The sequence below is a fragment of the Heteronotia binoei genome, chromosome 4 (genome assembly GCF_032191835.1).
Source record: "Heteronotia binoei isolate CCM8104 ecotype False Entrance Well chromosome 4, APGP_CSIRO_Hbin_v1, whole genome shotgun sequence".
NCBI classification, from domain to species: Eukaryota; Metazoa; Chordata; class Lepidosauria; order Squamata; family Gekkonidae; genus Heteronotia; species Heteronotia binoei.
Window position 1 is genome coordinate 73,141,245 of NC_083226.1, and position 22,003 is coordinate 73,163,247.

The 22,003-nt window shown below is 41.3% G+C and overlaps 1 protein-coding gene across 2 annotated transcripts in view; it reads right to left on the minus strand.

Moving 5' to 3' along the window:
- Nucleotides 1–1,517: 1,517 nt before the first annotated feature.
- The window catches only part of TLE1 (TLE family member 1, transcriptional corepressor), a 153,477-nt gene continuing 132,991 nt past the window's right edge, over nt 1,518–22,003 (minus strand). For both annotated transcript variants that reach the window (XM_060235392.1, XM_060235393.1), the window contains exons 17-20: nt 8,333–8,480; nt 7,619–7,769; nt 7,006–7,082; nt 1,518–3,537 (exon numbers count right to left, since the gene is read on the minus strand). In XM_060235392.1, the coding sequence (XP_060091375.1) occupies nt 3,430–3,537; nt 7,006–7,082; nt 7,619–7,769; nt 8,333–8,480 (484 nt within the window). In that variant the 3' untranslated portion in view covers nt 1,518–3,429. The remainder of the gene's footprint in view (nt 3,538–7,005; nt 7,083–7,618; nt 7,770–8,332; nt 8,481–22,003) is intronic.

The window sequence follows — 22,003 nt, forward strand, 5'->3', positions numbered from 1 at the left end:
CAATATGACATTAAGGTTACTGTCATATTAAATGACTGATTCACATCAGGAGTAAGTAACTGAATGACAGGATTAATACAGAATTTATAAATATTAAAGTAGAGCATTAATTTTAAACCTAGCTGTGCAATAAATACTTTGGCCACACTGTCAATTGATGATTTGGATAATTCAGAAAAATTAACGGGAGGCTTGGAAGTTATCCAAAATATCTTGATGCAGTTAACGACAAAATAAGAGTTATTAGCTTATCATAATTGCAGCCAATTTTTAAAGTAATGGAGTAATCCACTGTGAATTGCTGCAAGGAAGTGGAACAAAGCGTGTGAAATGAACAGATGGATTTGATTTTAAACAAATTAGGCCCACTCTCTGGGATGTAACAAGTGATTTTGTAGTTTTTCATGTTATGGGTTAAGTTCCCACTGCGACCTTCTCAGGCTGCTTGCTACTTTTTTTCCTTGTCATTAAGCACAACCCTGAAGGAACACAAGGGCTTATTATTTTCCACTGCAAATCGCCAGTCTTCACTCTCCATGCCAGTAAAGGTTGCTTCATAGAAGATACAATTTACATACAGCAAAATCAACATGTATGCGTGTTTACGAAATATTACAATATTAATATAATTTCCTACATGGACTTCCGTCTTTCCTCTTTTCATAGAGTCTTGAAAGCACAGTATATGGTCAGACAAGCAGAAAATCCAGCACTTAAGATGTGAAACAATTTGTTGCCTTCATCTATAATTCATTCTTCAGAACATGGAGAGGGAAAAAATGGAGACAGCTCTAGCAAGGACAGTGTGCAGCCCCCATATGTTTAAGGAAAGATGCACAGCTCCTGATTGTAGACTGCCACATTCCTAATCTAGGGCTACACACACGGCATCTGCTGCCATGTATATACATCCCTCAGATGGTCTAAATATATAACAGGAAACAGGAATGAGAGGGATGCAAGCTAAATGCAGTTTCCATGAAAAGTGTCTGGAGCTGTCAAATGACAATGCCACCAATCTTAGACGTTCTTTTTTAATGTGCATGTAGGAACGGCTCATTGATGCATGCATGCATCTCTGTGGAATGGCTCTTACATCAAGCATACTTCCGGGTCAGTCTTGCCGACAATTTGGCCTTTCATAATGTTACATGTGGAGTTTCTCCTACAAGTCAAAATGGAAAAAATTATGATATTTAAACTGAAAATTACAGAGCAGGATCAGCCTCCTGGTGTCAGCTATTACTGCTTGCTGTAAATCTACTTCAGGAAGGTCAGATAGCATGTACACAATCTCATCTGAGAACTTGATAGACAGAACAGCACATATCGTTCACCCCACAGTGTAGGTTACAAAAGACTGATGGCCCTGTCACAGAATTACACTAAGCCTCATAGCTGTATCTTTTTTTTTGGGGGGGGGGTCAATTCATCTTTGTACAAAGTGCATAAACACGGCACTGGAGAATAAGAATGTCTAGAATTCTCTGGTAATTCAAAAATTCCACAACAAAAGCTCCAATTCTGCAACTGAATGCTGTGTTTTATTTGCCTAAAAAGAAGTAGTAGTAATGGTGGGGGAAGGATCACTTACCAGCAGCTATACAATTTCTTGATTTTTCGAAAGAATACAGTTTGAGTGAAAACACATTTCTATCTTAAGTTTACCCAAACAGAATCAGACCCACCACACTTGACAATCATAGCCATTGATTCTTTTCAGAACTGGGTAGCACAGTCTCCTCAAAAAGCAAATACAACTAATGTGCCAACAGATAGGAGTTATTGGGGGGGGGGGCAGCGAAAGAGACATTATCCTAACATTTAAATTCAAGAAACTTTCATTTGTGGGTCTTCTAAGGTAGAATACTTGACAGGATTTGTGAACAGTCAAAAAGCATATCATAATTACACTTGCTCTGTCACTCATTTTCATACAGACGCACATCTTTAGTGTGGCCACAGGTATACAGATAGACAACGGTACTAATTTTCAAGGCTATTGAACTAGGCCATGGCAAAATAGTTAATGCTTTACATTCCAAATGCAGAATTATATATGTTAGGGCTATTATCATTCTATACTGCTACAAAATGGATTCAGTAGAACGAGCATGTAAATTGAAAAGAAAATTAATGTCTCTTCAGATAGCGGAAGCAAGACAGAAATTTGTTCCTAAATGGGAAACTTTGCCTGCAGTTAAGCCAGTGAACCTCTCACACAGGCTTCCAGGTGACATTCTTTTGCACCAGTGTAAGTACACTGGTCATTTTATTTTGTATGAATAAACAGTAAGAGGAGACTGTCTAAGAGAACTGAAACATATGAGCATAAAGATTTTTTTTCAACTCCATCTAAGATTCATTATTAACCTATGCATCAAATGCACCACTTAAGATAATTATACAACCTGCAATAACCCTCAGATTCTTCTGGAAACACTCATCCTCGATTCTCTTCTTGAAAGCGCTGTGTGCTTTGCAGCAATATACCAATATAACAATGGGAAAGACTCAAAGGTAAAACACTCAGAAATGTTCCCAAGTTCAGCTCAACACTGAAAGCAACTCACAGGCTGCAACCTATAGGTGCATCATAGATTTGATTTCTTAAACATCTGTTTATAAATGTTCCTGTATAAACTGCTCTTCAAAATTTAAATTTTATTCTGAATGTAAAAGTTCTTGTTTTTCAGTTTTTTGTAGTACAAGACAATATCTGAATGCTACATCTTTTGCATGAAACTCTCAAATTCTAATAAAACAAGTTTTACGAATACTTCTCATATAAAGACTTTCTCAAATGTTTCACATAGTTCTGAACTAGCTTATTAAAAGTTTTAAATTACAAAAAGGAAAAAAAATCCTTTAAAAGATCATTTCAAGATCATCAGGGGAAAAAGACAATTTATTGATACTAAAGCCTTTACTGTAATAAACCAAATATATTTACAATTTATACAAATGTTTGATCTTCAACAAAAATACAAAAAACCCATATCCCAAGAGGCAAAACCAGGAAACAAGTTCATCCAAGATATCACTGCTCTACAGAAGACAGAATGCAGGTGGAATTGCAAGAACTGAAACATAATCCACATATTCAGGCAATGAGCATAATCTTTATGAGGTCCTAAGGGTGGGGAGGGGGGCTGCAACAGTCTTAAGCTGACTCTGCTTTTAAAATCCACCGACACTATGCTGCTTCATCCAGCTTGCCTTCTTGATTCACACTGGTCCGAGTAGCCAGTCGCTGGATGTCAACAAAGTCGCCTTCTGTTTAATACGTGCTGAACAGCATCATTTGAAAATGTGGAAACCAAGTTCTTCCTTTTTTATTAAAAAAGGTAAAGCCTTTCTACTTCTACAAATTAAGAACGTTTTGGCCCAGTTTAACTCTTAGAAGTTATGTTTATGACATTTCTGTTTTCAGTAGATTACTTCATAGACAGTAGCTTTCTTGTCTCCTGAGCCCGTGACTATATATTTATCATCCACAGAGATATCACAGCTCAACACAGATGAAGACTCTTTGGACTAGAAGAGAAAGAACACAGCTGTAGTTCAAATGTAGAAAATAACACATACACATTTATTTTTTTTAGCACTCATAATACCAAGGTCAGGGTTCATATGTGATAAAGTACTTTGATGAAGATAAGAGCTAGTGGCAAGGTTTATACATAAGGACCAATAATAGTTTCCCATGTTTAACATATTCATATATCAGCTTGGTCTCCTAATGCAACATTAGGAGACCAACCATTAGAGATTCACACTCACATATTTTCATCTCCTCTTGTACATGGCTCAGAAATTGCAGTCTTTGAATTAAACAAAAGCTTGGTTATTCGAAATACCGATGCTTGACATTTTGGAAGTGATCCTGCTTGGGAGTTAACCAAACTGGCAACTTTCTAACCGTATGGCGGAGAGAACACCAGACAACGGCAAACTCCCTACATCCCTGGAGAGGAGAGGAGCGAATGCAGGGAGGAGGAAGCCGGGGTGCGGACCCCTCTGTGGCACATCCTAGATGCCCGTAGAGTTACGGGGAGAAGGTCTCCTCTGCACATCTAACAACTCCTCATCACTCCCAGAGGCTGGGAGCCTCGAACCTTCACTACCCTGATGGAGGAGGCACCGGCTCGGAGACAGGCGATCCTGATGTGACCTTTCCGGCGGGTGAGGGTGGCAAGCCAAAGAGGCCAAGACGGGGTGCGAGCCGGAAGCAGTGGGGAATGAGACGAACCCCGATCGGAGGAGGAGGAAGAATATAAGGATCCTGAACCCCCGTGCCCAGACGAGGAGGAAGAGGGTCCCGAGACTGACGATTGAGGGCTACTCCAGATGGTGAGGAGCGAGATGGCCGAAATGGCAAAGTATTTGAGAGATGAAATGCAGGCCAACGCCACCTTCATGGCGCAAGAGATGAGAAAGCAACTGGAGAAAGTATTACCACCGGCAGACCCTAGAGGGGCCCCAATACTCCCTCCAGTGAGGCAGCCAGCAGCACCACAACCTCCATTGCCACTCTTCCCTCGAGAGTATGGTCGAGGGAGAGAACTGGATGCCACATTCGATGGGGATCCTGAAGAAGTAGAATACTTCTCCATCCAAGCCAGTAGCTACATGCACTATCGGGGGAACACCTTCCCAGATGAATTCAGTTGAGTGGACTACTTGGGGTCGAAACTGAAGGGGGCTGCCAAACGATGGTACATGAATCTGTACGAAACTAGAAGCCCTGAGTTGGACACCGTGGCCGTTTTCCTCCAGGTGTTGCTGACGCAGTATGAAGATCTACTCCAAGAGACCCGAGCTCTGACCGCCTTGCGAGACATGCAGCAAGGGTCGAAGTCGGTGCGTGAGTATACGGCCAAATTTCAAGCAAACACGGCTAAGGTGCGGGGATGGAATGAGCTAATGAAAATCAAGCCACTCCAGAGGAGCCTGAATGCGAGCTTGTTGGACCAAGCACTACAACAAGCCCGCCTGAACACGCTGGGAGGGTGGGTGCAACAAGCCGCGAGACCAACATGAAAAGAGTGGCGCTACAATGGCAGCAGCAGCAAGGGAGAAAGGGGACACGTGAGTCTCAGTCGGGGGCAAAATCAAATGGGAAAAAGGCCAACCCCGCAGGGGGAGTTAACAAACCAGCTACCCCACGATGTTGCTTTCGATGTGGAGACCTGAATCACCTGCCCGGAACAGCTTAGAGGCCCCCCCTTTCTCCGAAGCCCGGCACACCAAAGCCAAAGAAGAACAAAAGCCACCTGAAGGACTCGGCGAAAGAGAGTAGAATAGCCACAACTTCAGTGGGCGAAGATACCATCATCATAGATGAGCTGAGCGAGATGTTCTGGGAAGATGAACCAGCGGAAAACGGGGATGACCTGCACTGAGAGGTGCCGAGCAGCAGGTCGTGGAACTAATGACACCACTAAGGGTGAGGATAACTGGATCTTTATTTTTTGTTCCTCTGACATTATTAAACCCAAGGTTAAAGCGATTTATTCCTAATTGATTCGGGCCCTAATTGATTCGGCGTGAACAAGAGAAATAATCACACCCAAGTTGGTGGAAGCCCTGGGCCTCCACAAAACTCAGTTGCCGCACCCCATACAGATGGACGGGACTATAACGAGAGGGGAGCCATGCATTGATCAGACTCAAGAAGTACCAGTGGGGATAGAGAACCACTGGGATACCAAGCTCTTTGTGATAGCCCCCTCTTCGTCCTTTGACATTGTATTAGGGGTTGGATGGTTGGCGAAACATGAGCTCGATATTAAATGAGAACAGACTATAGACTTTACTAATAAGAAGTGTGATCACCATCACTGGGACAAAACGTGAGGCACTGATCCACCACCTAGAAATGAAAAACTGTGCTTAACAATAGAAGAAGTTTGCTTGATCCCTAAGGAATACAGAGACTTGAGAAGAGTGTTTAGTGAAAAGGAAGCAAATGAACTTCCTCCCCACTGGGACACTGATTGTGCCATAGAACTGATTCCCAGACAAGAGCTCCCAGAGCCAAACTCTACTTGATGAGGTGGGCAGAGAAAGCAGAGTTACGGAAATTTTTAGACAAAAATTTAAAAAGAGGTTTTATCCGGCTGACTACGCCCGCCCCCCCCCCCCCGCAGCTCCTGTACTCTTCAGAAAGAAGAAGGACAGGGGGCTCTGGCTTTGCATGGATTTTCAAGGAATTAATGGGATTTCTACCTCGAATGCCTACCCCATATCCCTAATCAAAGATCTGTTAAGCACAGTGTCAGAGGGAAACGTTTTCACCAAGCTAGATTTGCGGGGCGCGTACTTCAGAGTGCGCATAAAGGAAAGGGATGAATGGAAAACTGCCTTCAATAGCCCCATGGGTCAATTTGAATATCTGGTCATGGATTATAAGGGGCCCCTGGAGTTTTTATGAACGTCATAAATGAAGTATTACGCAAATATTTGTATAAGGGGTCGTGGTGTACCTGGATGATAGAATTATTTATTCCAAAGACTTACAATCACATGTAAAACTGGTGAGGGAAATATTGAGCACCCTATACGAAAACAAACTGTATGCCAAGCTGTCTAAGTGCGAATTCCACAAAACGGAGCTTGACTATTTGTGATAGAGGCTGTCCGGGAGAGGATTAGCAATGTTCCCTGCCAAAATCCAAGCGGTGTTAGACTGGGAACCCCCGAGGACACGTAGACAGCTCCAATCATTCCTTGGGTTCGCCAATTTTTACCGTAATTTCATTCAGGGGTTTGCACAAACGATGCTACCCCTGATGAACCTCCTAAAAACAAAAGGGAAGGGTCTTAGCTTGCAGATCTTTTCAATGAGACACACCGGAAGAATATCAGACCTGGACCAGGGAGATCTGGATTCAAATTCTCTTGGCCATGATTTGCTAGCCTTAGGAAATTGCAATTTCACTGGCTAAGCTTTAATAAGGAGCCCACCTTCAAATCCTCTTCTTGCTAAACTGTTACTCTTACCTGGAATATACTGGCACCATATGGGGTCCGCCAAGCATTTAGGAGGTTATCTTTTCCAGTACTTACAAACCATTTGCCTGAAAATGATTGACAAGAACTTAGTAGAACATCCTATATAAACTAGCAAATGTGTACATTTTCCTTTTCCCTAGTACATTGATCATATGGCTAAATATTATCCAGGTATGTTTAATATGTTAATAATTCAATATACTGAACAACAGAGAATATGGAAAATCATACAGGGCAACCCCAGACTTGTCATGCATTTTCTTCAAAAACCATCTTTTTATAAATGTTTGCTGTGTGGCTTACCAACACAGATTGCCTAAAATCAGCCCCAGGCCACTCCAAGTTCTGATTCAGGGCATCTACCCTTGTAAGGTGACATATATAAATAATTTAACTAAGCAGGCATATGTAGCTCAATAAGCAACAAGCATCATTCAAAATTCTTGACGATCAAACTACCGCATCCATGCCTTAATGGTGCTGCCACTTTATATACATAGGCTTTCTCTAACAATCTGCATGGAAAATGATAAAAGGGTGTGAGACAGCCAGCTGAGGTGTGATTCACATGTAGAAATTCAGGTGGTTTATTCCAACTTACCACAGTAAGCAAACTTGAGCGACAGAACACAGCTCTCATGAAGATGAAGCTGATATTTATCTGGTTTATTTACATGCAGTACTTCCACATTACTGCTCTCCATTCCCACAGCAAGCCATTCGCCCGTGGGACAATAGCCAAGGGAAAAGATCTTTGAGAGGGAAAAAAGGGGGTTTACAGTCTTTGCACAAGTAACAAAAGAAAAAATACAAAACAATCTACAGCATTTTGCAGCTCTTAAAACATTGGGAGTGAAAATTATTCCTTTTCAGAACTAAAACATAGGATGGAAAAGTAATAAATAAATACTGGATCTTGTAACTGTATCACACATGAAGCAGTGAAATGCTTGACTTTGCACCTCCTTTACCTGCCAATGGTCTCATGGAATTTATTCCCCCCCCCCCAATCCATTGCTGTCACTAACCTAGCTGAGGCAAAAAGAACCCAAAACAAATTAAATTCAGAAAGCCACTCAAAAATATATGAGATTCCCATTTTAATAGCAGTTTGCATAAATGAAAATATGGTATGGGAATACCAGCAATGGCTTTTTCCCAAGGTAAAAGTTTTTTCTAAAAGCAGTTTTGGCTATACCATCAGCCTATGTGAATATAATTATTAATATAAATAACTTTACCCAACTACAATATGGAAGTTGTAAAGTATCATATTAAATCAGTGTCTTAAAAATAGGGAAGACATATTAGGCACCTGGGATGTGAAGTCATGCTGCTGTAACTGCCTCCCTTCTCTCAAGTCCCAGGATCTCACAGTGTTGTCCAGGCCTCCTGTCCAGAGCTTGGTACCATCATTAGAAATGTCAATACAGCTGGCTCCATCTGTGTGGCCCTGGAATTGCCTGATAAAACAAACCAGATTGAATAATGATTTCCTGCCAGAATGCAAGGTAAACACTGTTGTATTGTTAGTTTTGGACTCTGTATGTGTGTCATCTCCCCTGCATCAACTGATGTATAGCAAAAAAACAACCCTTCCCCCCATCATCCTGATTTGAAATATGCTCACTGTACACAATCTATTCAGCAGGTGCCAGAGCATGTGAAATGGACCACAAAGCAGATAAACAAAAACCAGTTCCACATCTGTACATATCTCCAAAGGTAAGAAGGCTATTTAAGAAGCTGTAACATAATCCAGCTGGAAAAAATAAAACTTAAGCAATTACTAACGTAACCTAAAAAATACAAAGGACAAATTGCTTAAGCAGAAGCAGGCAGTTGTTTATAGGGTTTTTTTAAAAGCTGTAAATCAAGAATGTAAAAACACATTTAAAAGATTCAGCTACACAAACTCATGCAGGAAGGGATCCAAAAACACTGAGCTTTCTACTTGCACTGGCAGAGTCTGCGAAATAATGCCCTTGGAAGTAAACAGGTCATGAGCTGTCATCATTATTCAACATTGTTTTATGTCTTGGGTGTTTGGAAATTCCTCTTCTCAGTAACAAAGAGTAAGCTCTCGCCTTCCTTAATCCTTAAACTGAAGTGTTCAGAGGCGCCTGCCTTTTTCCATCCTGCAATTAGTTTTATTTCCATGCCTTAACAGTAAAAGAGGAAGAATGACTATCATGGGACTTGCTGTGAATCAACATAGTATGTCTGAAGTCACTGGCCTGAAAATTCAAGGAGCTATCAGTCAGTGCATTCTTTTTATTGTCTGCTACAAGTGAGGGTAAGAAGTGAACCACAACAAATCAGCAACCAAATCTTATTACTCAGGAAACCTGGCAAGAACCCACTGCTACACTGTCATTAAGTACATAAAAAGAGGGTAAAATATTGGCTTCTACAAGTTCACTAAATGAACCTAAATCATTTCTTCTCCTTTCCACAGGCCAATGGGAGAAAAGTCAACATTTCTTATCACATCAAGGTTTCCTGATGTCTGCTCTTCAGATTTTATTTATATTGTTGCCAACTCCTGAAACCAAGTAATGTCCCCCTTTGCCTGTGGGTTCTCAGACATGAGTACTCACTCAGGCACTCGTTCTCAGGTCCATTCAGCAGAGACAAGCTGGCTCAAAACATTTGCCATTTATTTGCAAGGAGTCAACTCCAACAACTAAAAACTCAACTAACATACAAAACTGGAAACTGAAACTAGAGTTCTGCCCAATGGAACCAAACCAAATCACACATACACCAGAGGAGAAGCAGACTGTTCCATTATATACAAATATGTATACAAATAAATATACATCTACATTTCACTGACACCACCCCACACCAACCAGGGCAAATATTAGTCCAAAACTGAATGAATGGATTGGATCTAGCTGAAAGTTTCCAACAGCAGAACAGAACTTTTCTGCCTTTCTTCTCTCATTGCATACCACTGATTTCCATGAAATTCTTCTTCTGGGGCAGCAGGGGACCTGGAGGACTGACATGAGGGGGACCTACAGTGGGAAAGGGGGGGGGGAAAATCAGGCTGTGTTTTGCAATACAGTGATTGCACTATGCAAGCAGAAACCAGAACTGGGCATCAATTCAGCACAATGTCAGCATTCATCTTAAAATGAATATCACAACACTGTGAAAATGGGCTTGAATAAGGAACACCAGAGGATGTCTTATTAGTCAAAAGGTGGGATGAACAGCATTTTAAGAAGCTAGTGTGGGGCTTCAAAGCTCTGCATTGCTAATTTCCCTAATTAGTAGAGACAAAATCAGAATATACAAATGTGCTTCATTTGCAGAATTTATAAAAACTATATACTTGGATTTAGACCACCTTAGTGTAGAATTTTGATAGTCTCTTCAGATGCAGACTTTACATAGTCCTGTTTGTAATTAAGATGACTAATTGGATCTAAGTGTCTAGAAATGCTTAGTGCATAAATGTAGATGCTTTAAATAACCTCTTATTACCAAAGCAGGTGCAAATGTTGGTTCTGCTTGCTGAGATTTATTGTGGACTAGTTCTAATTTCATAGTGATGTATCAGAAGTTAGTGTTGTGATCCACCAAACACTGTCATATTAAAAAGGTAAAGGTGCAAGCACCAGTCGTTTCCGACTTGGGGGTGACATTGCTTTCACAATGTTTTTATGGCAGACTTTTTATGGGATGGTTTGCCATTGCCTTCCCAATTATCTATACTTTCCCCTCAGCAAGCTGGGTACTCATTTTACCAACCTTGGAAGGATGGAAGGCTGAGTCAACCTTGAGCCATCTACCTGAAACCCAGCTTCCGCCAGGATCGAACTCAGGTTATGAGCAGAGCTTAGGACTGCAAGTATTGCAGCTTTACCATTTTAGGCAGATAAAAGTCACTTCCATGGCAAGATGTTTACATCAAGGTGTACCAATACATTTATTCTTCAGTTCTGAAGGTACAAAAGGAAAGAGGCCACAAAAATGACCGATGCGGGCGTAATGTTCCTCCCTCCCTAGCACCTTTATATTTTTTGAAGTATTAAGAGACTATAAAAAGAACCTCTCAGGCTCTCATGAGATCAACAGCCAAATACATAACAGGAATTGTAGCAAATACAGAAATCATGAACTAATTCCCAACTTTATCCTTTCAGTTCTATCTAATGCTTTTACACCTTTGCTGGCATACGATACCCCAACAGTAGTATAACCAACTCAGTGTGTCCCCTCCACCCTTAAAAAAGAGGAATGGTGACAAGCATCATCCTGGTCTGGAAACAATGCAAGTTCCTTGATGGCTGAAGACAGCAACTGCAAACCCATCACTTGAGTTCTCCCAACAACAGAATCCTCTGGCCTTCTCAGACATTCAGCTAGGCAATAACCAGTATTATATAATGTTGAATTTACACTAAACGAACTAGAATTGAACTTCTGAATACCTTTCAGGAGTTCAACAGAACAACAGAGCTGAAATGCAAGAAAAGTTCTCATTTGCCAAACATGTTTTTTAAGCTGATCATGGTTTAACTTTAGGCAGAAGAGCCATACTAGAGTACCATTCCAGAATTCATTGTTTTATGAACTATGAAATCTTACAGCTTTTATGACTAAGGAGAAATTTTTGAGGAAACAATTGTAGGATCTGTCATCACTGTCAATTAACTAAAAGTTAAAAGACAAAGAAAAAGATTTTATCCTCTTAACATTCAAATGAAAGACACTGATGATGAGACAAAACAGATGCAATAGCTAGCTGGAAATGCTGATGCTGCAGAGAATGGATGCTGCCCTATGGGATGTGGAACAGAAAGTGGTACCCAGAACAAACAGAAATCAAGGAATGATAAGCTGAAAAAAAGAATGGGAGAGACATAAGAACATAAGAGAAGCCATGTTAGATCAGGCCAATGGCCCATCCCGTCCAACACTGTGTCACACAGTGGCAAAAATTTATACACACACACACACACACACACTGTGGCTAATAGCCACTGATGGACCTCTGCTCCATATTTTTATCTAAACCCCTCTTGAAGGTGGCTATGCTTGTGGCTGCCACCACCTCCTGTGGCAGTGAATTCCCCATGTTAATCACCCTTTGGGTGAAGAAGTACTTCCTTTTATCCGTTTTAACCTGTCTGCTCAGCAATTTCATCGAATGCCCACGAGTTCTTGTATTGTGAGAAAGGGAGAAAAGTACTTCTTTCTCTACTTTCTCCATCCCATGCATTATCTTGTAAACCTCTATCATGTCACCCCGCAGTTGACGTTTCTCCAAGCTAAAGAGTCCCAAGCGTTTCAACCTTTCTTCATAGGGAAAGTGTTCCAGCCCTTTAATCATTCTAGTTGCCCTTTTCTGGACTTTCTCCAATGCTATAATATCCTTTTTGAGGTGCGGTGACCAGAACTGCACACAGTACTCCAAATGAGACCGCACTATCGATTTATACAGGGGCATTATGATACTGGCTGATTTGTTTTCAATTCCCTTCCTAATAATTCCCAGCATGGCGTTGGCCTTTTTTATTGCAAACGCACACTGTCTTGACATTTTCAGTGAGTTATCTACCACGACCCCAAGATCTCTCTCTTGGTCAGTCTCTGTCAGTTCACACCCCATCAATTTGTATTTGTAGCTGGGATTCTTGGCCCCAATGTGCATTACTTTGCACTTGGCCACATTGAACCGCATCTGCCACGTTGACGCCCACTCACCCAGCCTCACCAGATCCCTTTGGAGTTCCTCACAATCCTCTCTGGTTCTCACCACCCTGAACAATTTAGTGTCATCCGCAAACTTGGCCACTTCACTGCTCACTCCCAACTCTAAGTGGAAGAAGGCAGTGGAAGACATGAGTGGAAGAAGGCAGGTTACTATGTTGAAGATGTTCTGGAGCTGAAAGGGCCCACAAGATGATGAAGATGTATTTAAGCATGATCAGCAATGGAGGAGAGACTCATGATTTGTATATAAAAGGTGAGCCAGTTAATAGGCTTGGCTTGCCATAAATTCACTACAAAGCTGTCAACTGCCCACTACAGGAACAAATCCAATGGGGGGAAAAATTGCTCAGCCTCTCATTATTTACAGATCTAGGCAAAAGAATTTTTTGTTCTGCTTTATACTTTCTATCTAAATGCATGTTATGCTAAAAGCAATTGAGGGCAACCAGATATCCTAAAAATGAGCTATCAATATTCTGGCCATTCAGCATTTCCAGAAATGTTTGCAAAGCACACCTGCTGTGCGTTTTGAGAAAGCAAAGATGGCTAGCAGCCATTCACTTTTTTTATTAAAATGATGTTTATTTACATATAGTCACAAATAATTTGGGCACCTCTTCGCCTTTTCAGCATCCTGCACATGTTCTCTCCCTAGCCTGTGGTCAACCAGTCACATATAGGCAGCTGCAGCCTGCCATCGTATGGATGATTAAGCTTTCCATATGCCATTGCAAATATATTAACCCTTCCAAGGAATCGTGTGTGTGTGTGTGTGTGTTTTGACCATGGAGTAATGGGGGAGGGGGAATGGTTTACCCATTTAAAGCTTTCTAAAGGCATCAACCTCCTGTTATTCCTTCTCCTCAGTGAACTGCAGTGTCCTGAAGTCCCTCTCTCTCCTCCCCACTGCCTTTCTTTTTTAAGTTTCATCAAGAGGAAAAATGAGGTCTATCTGGCCCCAATAGACTTGGCTTGAAAATGAAAGCACTATGGACAATTGTAATTTGGGGTTCTATTGACCCCAACAAATACTGAAAAAAATTATACTAGCACTGTGACCATATTTAAATATATGGATCAAAAACTCTTATCGCCACTTTATAGAAAGGTGGAACAAACAGTGAAACAATTTTTTCTCATAATTTATATCTATAGGGTTTTAGGGGGTTTTTTTGCTTTGAGGCTTTAGAAAACATTTGGAATTGGGGGCTGCAATGATCACAAGGGAAAGCAGTGTTTGCAACCTGAATTGTTGAGTATAGTAGGAGGACATAAAAGCCCTGTGTCTGTGCTCTGTCAAAGTTTCCCTCATGCCCATAGCCACATGGAAAAGCTCAAATTGAACTGCACTAAACTTCTGTAAATGGGCTCATTGTATCCCCCAGCAGAATAAGCCTGTATGTGTTTGAAGGCATCCTCTGAACCTCACATTTTTCAGACTTGAAAAGAGCCACCACTAAGCCTGGAATTCTAGATGACCCCTGGCCACCTATTTTCTGAGCTAATTGCTTCCCTTTGCTCTTCAAATTTTGCAAACAGCAGAACTTCTCAACTTTACACATCTTGGGGGGGGGGGATTCTCTAAATTAGTGGTCCCCAATCTTTTTGACACCAGGGACCAGTTTTGTGGAAGACAAATTTTCCACGGTCCAGGAGGGGGTGGTTTGATGGTTTCAAGATGATACAATTGTGCACTTTATTTTGATGTGGTGGTCAAGTATGTGGACTCTTATCTGGGAGAACCAGGTTTGATTTCCCACTCCTCCACTTGCAGCTGCTGGAATGGCCTTGGGTCAGCCATAGCTCTCACAGATGTGTCTGTTATGGGGGATGAAGATAAAGGAGATTGTGAGCCACTCTGAGATTCAGAGGGGAGGGCAGGATATAAATCCAATGTTGTATTATTATTATTATTAATAATAATATTATTATTATTATTACTATATTGTAATATATAATGAAATAATTATATAACTCACGGTCTGGTCACAGACTGGTACCGGTCCACAGACTGGAGGTTGGGGACCGCTGCTCTAGATGATCCCAGCCACCTGTCCACTGATTGGTTCCCTTTGTCCTTCAAACTTTCCAAACCTGTGATTTGATGATCTCAACTTAATCTTCAGGGGGAAATTAACCTTGACCCATAGCCACCTGTGAACTGAATTGTTCACCTTCAAATTTTCCAAACTCAAGTCACCTTCTTGACTTCACATATTTGGGGGGTGGGGACACTGATTGGTTACAGTGGGTGCCAAGCATTGTGGGGATTGTTGGCTGTGTCTGCTTTCTACTTTCATACTGGTCTTTAGGCCCAGGCCTCCCTAAGTCTTGTCTCCCAGTCCTGCACAGATCACGACAGTTGGGTTTCCAAGATTTCAATTCTTTGTTCTGCTTTCTCAATCTTGTTTTTCTAGATATTAATCATTATCTTTTTGCTTCATTTTAATTATTACAATTTGTTGTGTTTGCTCTTCTAGTTTTACATTAATTTCTGATAGCCCAGCTAGTAAATCTTGATGTGCTTCTTGGATGTTCTGGATTCTTTCCTCAGATTCTTGACTGCTTCTCTGGATATTCTGAATGTTCTTCAAGGTCCTTCCTCAGTTTGTTGCATTTGATGCACCAGTGTTAATTATAGCTTTTCCAGTTTTTTAGCCTCTTAAAGCTAAAGGTAGTCCCCTATGTAGCCTCTTAGCTCAGGAAAAATGGCTCCAGAGCAAACTAACTTATGCAGTAACTCACAACTTTAATGCCAGTGGCTCACAAAGTAGAATTTTTGCTCACAAGACTACACAGCTTAGAGGGAGTATTGCTTAGTACATATTTATATTTAAAGTAGGTTTAAAAGGTTTATACTAAATAAAATTAGAAAAATATATTTTGGGAAAAGGGAAAAAAAACCAGGAGAGATAAATAGAACTTTTCTTTGATATATTGGCTCTTGTAAGTCTATATTACTTTGCTATAATTCACGCAAGGGAAGCAAGGGGGGGCGGTGGGAAATGAAGGGGGATCAGCCAGGCATCTTTGTTTTCATTTCCTGGTGCATTGATTCATCTGAGGTTTGTAGAAAAAGAAATATTGTAAAAATTAATCCAGAATATTCTTGTTGCTTTTTGTTCTGGGGAGTATAGAAGAATGTGCTAAGCTAAATAATTAGTCAGGAGGGGAAAATAAATCTTGTCTTTCCGTTGAGCAATCATTTGGCAAATCAATCAGTTTATGAGTTGCTTTCTCTTTACTGTGTCATACCATAGCAGAGGCACTGAAGCTTTTAAATGTACTTTTTTCATTAAAAAAAAGAAAATAAAAGAGAAATAGCCAGTTGTATAGTCCACAGAGAGGTTAATCCACAATTATAAAGTTTAACCAGGAAAGAAAGTGGAAAAGGAAAAAAGGCTTGATATGCTTGATATAAATTTATATTTCCTCTCTTCTTTTTAAAGGCAGTCCAGCCATTATCTTTACACAATTCAGTAAATCTTTTGTTAAATATATGTAATTTAAAAGCCATAAATATGGAAATAAATTCTCCCCTTTCCTGATGTGTTACATCCAAAAGCCATACATTTTCAAGATGTCTAATCTTACTGCTGCAGTCAGGTGCTGCTGGCAGTCTGCTTATCTTCTATGCTGAAGCTGTAGTCTGGTAAAATGTTTAAAAAAAGAAAGAAAAAGAGCCACAAATGCATTTTTTTTTACAGACTGGTATAGAATGAAAAAAGAAAAAGCAATAGAAGTTGAGGAGGTCAATTTGAAGGTAGAAGCCACCTTATCTCTGCGGCTCTTGCTGGAAACAGAACTTGGTGGATCTAGATAAATCAGACCGCCTCCCCCCCCCCCCACCCGGTAGTTCACCTGTCAGTTGGGTATCTCCCATCCGGGATAAGTAAGGATAGAGAAATTAAATCTCCCCTTTTCCTGATGTGTTATGTCTAACAAAGAGATCTGGAGCCTTTAAAAAGTGCTTTCTTCAAGTTTCCATTTCCACTGGAAGTCAGACCTTAGCTTTTATTTATGGTTTGAATATAACATCGTAGAGAAAATAAAATGTGGCTTGCTATGTTTCTTTTCATGTGAACTTCTGAAAAATTTCCCTGTTCAGGAATTTGGGCTTCATTACAAGATGTTCTTTTCCTAGTCACAATTAAGTTGCTCTTCTGCCACACTTTACACTCAGCCAGTCTCACTCTCCCTCAGCTAAACTAATTGCTGTTTTTCAGCTGTCCCTTTCACAAACATTCCATCAGCTCCCATTGACAACTTTTAAGGAGAGGGGGAAACTAACCTGTCCAATGGCCAGCATATGTTCCAGTCTCATACTTTAGATGACCCTGCCCCTGGGGTTAGTGGAGGAGGGGGATTTGCATTGCAGGTCTCCTGTCCACTGGATTTGGAAAGTGTCTCCCAAGGAGTTTAGGTCCCATGTGCCTTGGGAACAAAGGAATTTGTATTTTTTTGTTTTGTCTGGTAGAAAATGTCTATTTTTTGGCATTCCCCAGTGTTGGACTATCCGGGAAAGAGAAATCCAATTGAGTTGTAATTTGTGAAGCTCTTTGGGGATTTGACTGAGGAAGTCTGCTAACCAGTTGCTGGGCCCAACTATGTGAAAGGTTTGGATTGTGAAACTATTGCAAATGAACCATTTCCATTTAGTGTGGAAAGATGACAAAGCATGAGTGATGGGTTACCCCCTTTTTGTTAATGTAGAACATAGTCATGGGATTGTCTGTGGCTATTTGAATGTTTTTGCTTAACACTTGAATGTGCACTTGACTGTTATATGGCCTATATAAATTCTAGCACGTTGTTGTAATGGAGTGTTTTTTGGGTGGATCATATCCCACTGACTAACACTTGCTCTAAATGGATGCCTCAAGAGGCATCCATAGTAAGTATAACTTCTGGAAGAGGGGAATGGAATGGAATCCCTATTAGGAAATTGGGATCTACAAGTACACCAGTGGAGGGAACATACCACCTGTCTTGGGACATTCAACCTCTTTGATTGATGGTGTCAAAGGGGGTTGAAATTCCTGACAAACCATAACTGCAAAGGATGACTATTTAGCCCTGTATGGGATATTTACATAGCAGAGGCCATTAATCCTAGCAGATTTTGACTTAGTATGGTGAGCTGAATATGTAATTTCTGACACTGGGTATGTTCAGTGTGATTGCCAGGAACCTTTATGGTAGTGGGAAAGCTCTGACTAGAGGGGAATCCAACATGGTGCCTGTGAATTACACCTTTTTTGCATGAGTTCCAACTCGGATGTTTTGCACTGACCTGTAGGTTCAATGCTTTGAGTACCCCAGTATGAGTTAAAAGCCTGCTTGAAGCTTTGGCTTAGTATCAAACATGATCAGCTAGTTATTGAGGTATAGGTATTTTGCACTCCAGTCTTCAAGGGTAGGCCTACCAATTTGGTGAATATCCTGGGTGCTGCGGCTAGCCCAAAGGGAAGGACCATGAATTGGAAATAGCAGGAATCACATTGGAACTGGAGATTTATATGATGGTCTGGTCTTTATGTGGAAAAAGAAGATTACAAACCATACACCTGGGTGAAACAGAGGAAAGACATCAGGAACTGGTAACATCTTAAACTTTTTTACAAATAGAAGCTTGCTCAGGCCTCTTAGGTCTAGGACTGGTCTCACTAACCATCCCTCTTTCTTTTTGACCACTAAGTACCTGGAGTAGAACTTCAAGTGCATCATTGACAATTGTTTTCTTACTGAGGAGGGTGTCAGCCTCTACAAGGAGTTATGGGGAAGAAAAAGAAGGGTTGGATAATGGGGGTAAGTTGGAACAGAGAAAAACTCTGTGGCGTATTCATTTGTCATGATGCTGAGTACTGGTCTTGGGAAACTTTCCCACTGGTCTTGGGAAACTTTCTGCAAAATAAGTTGACAGGGACTCAGTTCCTTTGTTGGCTGATGAACTGGGTGTGGGCTGTAGTTGTCAATTTTCCAGTTCCGTCTTGGGTTTCTTGGGGGAGCAAAGTGAACCTCAACCAGAAGAGTCAACACGCGATTCCTTTTGCAGGGCTGCAAGCTGCATAATCAGATGAATGCTTTGCCGAAGAGAGCTGGTATTTGGACTGCTTTGATGCTTATAAGGCTGGAGTTTTTCCAAGTTGCATTTGTCATCAGGTAACATCTTCAGTAAAGGTGCAATGACATCCCATATGAGGAGCTGATAGCAAACCATAATGCGTTGATAATTAGTGATTTTGAAGCCATGGGCAGAGGAGGCATAGATTTTTCTGCCTACCCTGTCTAGTTTACCACTTCTTTATCAATAGGGGCTGAGTGCCCCTATTCTTCCCTTGAATGTGGACTGCAATCAAAGAACTAGCTGTGGGGAACTGGAAGAGGAAAGAACATCCTTCCTGCTTGGTTATGTATTGATTCTCAATAAGCTTAGTTGAAGGTGGCACTGATGCCAGGCATAACCAAGGTCCAGATGTGATTTCCAGTATGGTATTCATAACAGGAAAGGCAACAGGTCCCATGTTCCTCAGATCCATAACTTTAAATACTGTATCCATGGCCCTTGGAGGTGTGCAGGGTACATCAGTTTAAGGGACTGACCTATTTGGATTGCTTGTTGTATTATGCACAAATCGTTGCTCTGGGAGTATAGATGGTTCAGGCATAGCATCATCAGGTGAGGTTTCAGAGGCATAGACTATCTCTCTGTCCTCATAAACAGGCTGATCATATTCCAAAGCCATCTTACCAAGAGACTGTGCTTCGTAATGTGGCTGTGGATCATTACAGGGGTATCAAACATGAAGTCCAGGGGCTGAATCAGGCCCCCAGAGGGCTCCTTTCAGTCCTCCAAGCAACTGGTTGTCATCTGCTTTCTTCTCCCTCTCTTTTGCTTCCTTCTTCATCACAACTTGCTTTGCAAGGCTTGCTTAATCACACAAGCCACATTGGCTGAGGCTCCTCCCTTGGGGAAGAAAGGGAAACAGATAGCTTGCTTTGCTAGGCTCTCTTAATCACAAAGCAGAGCTACTAAGTCTCTCTTCTTTCTATTGGCTGAGGCTCCTCCCCCTCCTGGTCCCCTGGGGAAGAAAGGAAAGATCCAGAGCTTCCTTCGCCCAGTTCCCTATATCGCACAGGAGAGCACCTTAAAGACCAATGAGTACTAATGTTTTAATCATGCTTTATTTTATGATTTTTAAATATCTTCGTGTTTGTCTGTATCCTTTATAAAGTTTATATCTCTGCTACCTGGCATTATATTTTATGACATACATGGCCCAGCCCAGTCACATTTATGTCAGATCCAGCCCTCATAACAAATAAGTTTGACACCACTGATCTAGAAGATAGCAGCTTACTTCTGCTTGATCAGAACCAAGGGGAGCATATGGATCTCAGCCCTAGTCATAAAAGTAAGAGTGGAGATCTTGGTATGGTAATCAAGATGAGATTAAATGCAAATCCATGATGTCTGATTGGGGTGGTGGATCTGAACAGCAAGATAGGGGGTTCAGTTGATGACATGTAATTGGGGGTTTCAAGTCCTGTACTTGGCCTTCCAAGACGGAGTGGAATGAGTACAGTGAGCAAACTGATGCAGAGGAATTCTCAGAAAAAGGACTGTCTCCTTGACTGTTTCCAAGGATAGTGAGGAATCGAGTCTTTAGGGTGAATATAGGTAGGGATAGAAAATGACTTTCACTTGGGATGCTTCTGTGGGTGTTTGGGATGAACTTCTTTAAGTGGTGGATCTGAAAAGCTACTGTTCAGGGATACGGGGAACAACTTTTCCTGGATTTTTTACCACACCTCAGGTGGTCAGATTTGACCTTGGAGCCACTAGAACCAAAGATGCTGAGATCTGTCTGTTGGTGTTCAAGGTCAGAGATGCACTTGGATAAAGCCTCTTCCTGAAGCAAAGCTTTTAAGTGGAAAATTCTATCATGCCTTTCCTTGGGAGTGAACTGGCAACAAGTAGAGCAGCAAGAGTCAAGGCATAAAGGGCATTTTTCATGGTCATCCATGTGGGAGATTTTTGACCCACATTTTTGCGCCATTTTCTGGGCATTAAGCTCAGTTTAGGCAGAGGAACTGATGTAGAATTGTCAGAAGTTTGTGCTCATTGGAGAAGAAACAGAACTTCTACTAAAAAACCTTTCTCAACAGCCGTAGGGAGAGAACTAAGCAATGGGCACTCTGGCCTCTCTATGTCACACTGCAAAAGGCAGGAAACAGCATGGAGAAAGGAGCTGGAGAGCCCTCAAGGATTTTTTGAGCTTTAAAAACCAGTCAACAGTAGGCCTGTGTGTATACAGTACCTATGTGTGACTGCACAAGTACCACAAAGATGAAAACTCAGTTTTCAGGAAGCTAAATCCTGCATCTGAGGATACATTCTAAAGTCTTCTTGGCTATCATGGAATCATTGTATGACAAAGCCATGTGCAGACAGTATGGAATATAGTCAGGATTCAGCCAACCACACAGTTCCTCCTATGGAACAGAATTTCTGTTTGCAAAAAGAGGGAGCAGAGGTATCTGCAAATTCCACCTTGTCTTTCCCCCCCCCTATATTCCACTGATTCAGCCTTTTGTTCCTGGAGGCTGAAAACCCCCAGGAACAAAAGTGTGGGTATAGCAGGCTGCAGCAGGATGGGAAGATCCTGTTCAACCAAGTCTGAAGATAACAAGAAGCACACAATTCAGTGTTAAAACACTGCCAGTTCCAATAAGGTAACAGGAGGCAGTGAGCTGAAGGAGCAAGCAAGGAAGGAAAGAACATTTACAGACTGCCTAATCAAGTACAGAGAAAACAGGAGATGAAACATTTGAAATTAGACACTTCTATTTTGGCCTGCTAGTTACAGAACATACTACTTGTCTACTTATCAGATGTAATCATAACATTTAATGCGGGGATTTCTGAAGCTACTGAGACAACAGAACTATTTTATTCATGCCATCAGCAATACTGGTTGGTCTTTCTGCCCTTTTCAGACTAGGCTGGGATTTTGCTTTTATAATTTGCATCAGATGACTATACTTCTGTCATGATCCTAGGCGTAGTGTAGCCTACAGGCTGGAAAGTAGCTACAAGGTCTACATTTCCCAGGATCCCTTCTGTCCCTCTGAATAGGTAGGCAGCAGTTTTGGAGGGAAAACTTGCCTGAGGGGTGGGACCTGGAAGGAAAGAAATAAAAGGTCAGCTAGGAGAGGAAGAGTTGTTCTCTCTGAAAAGGCTTGGCTGGAAGAA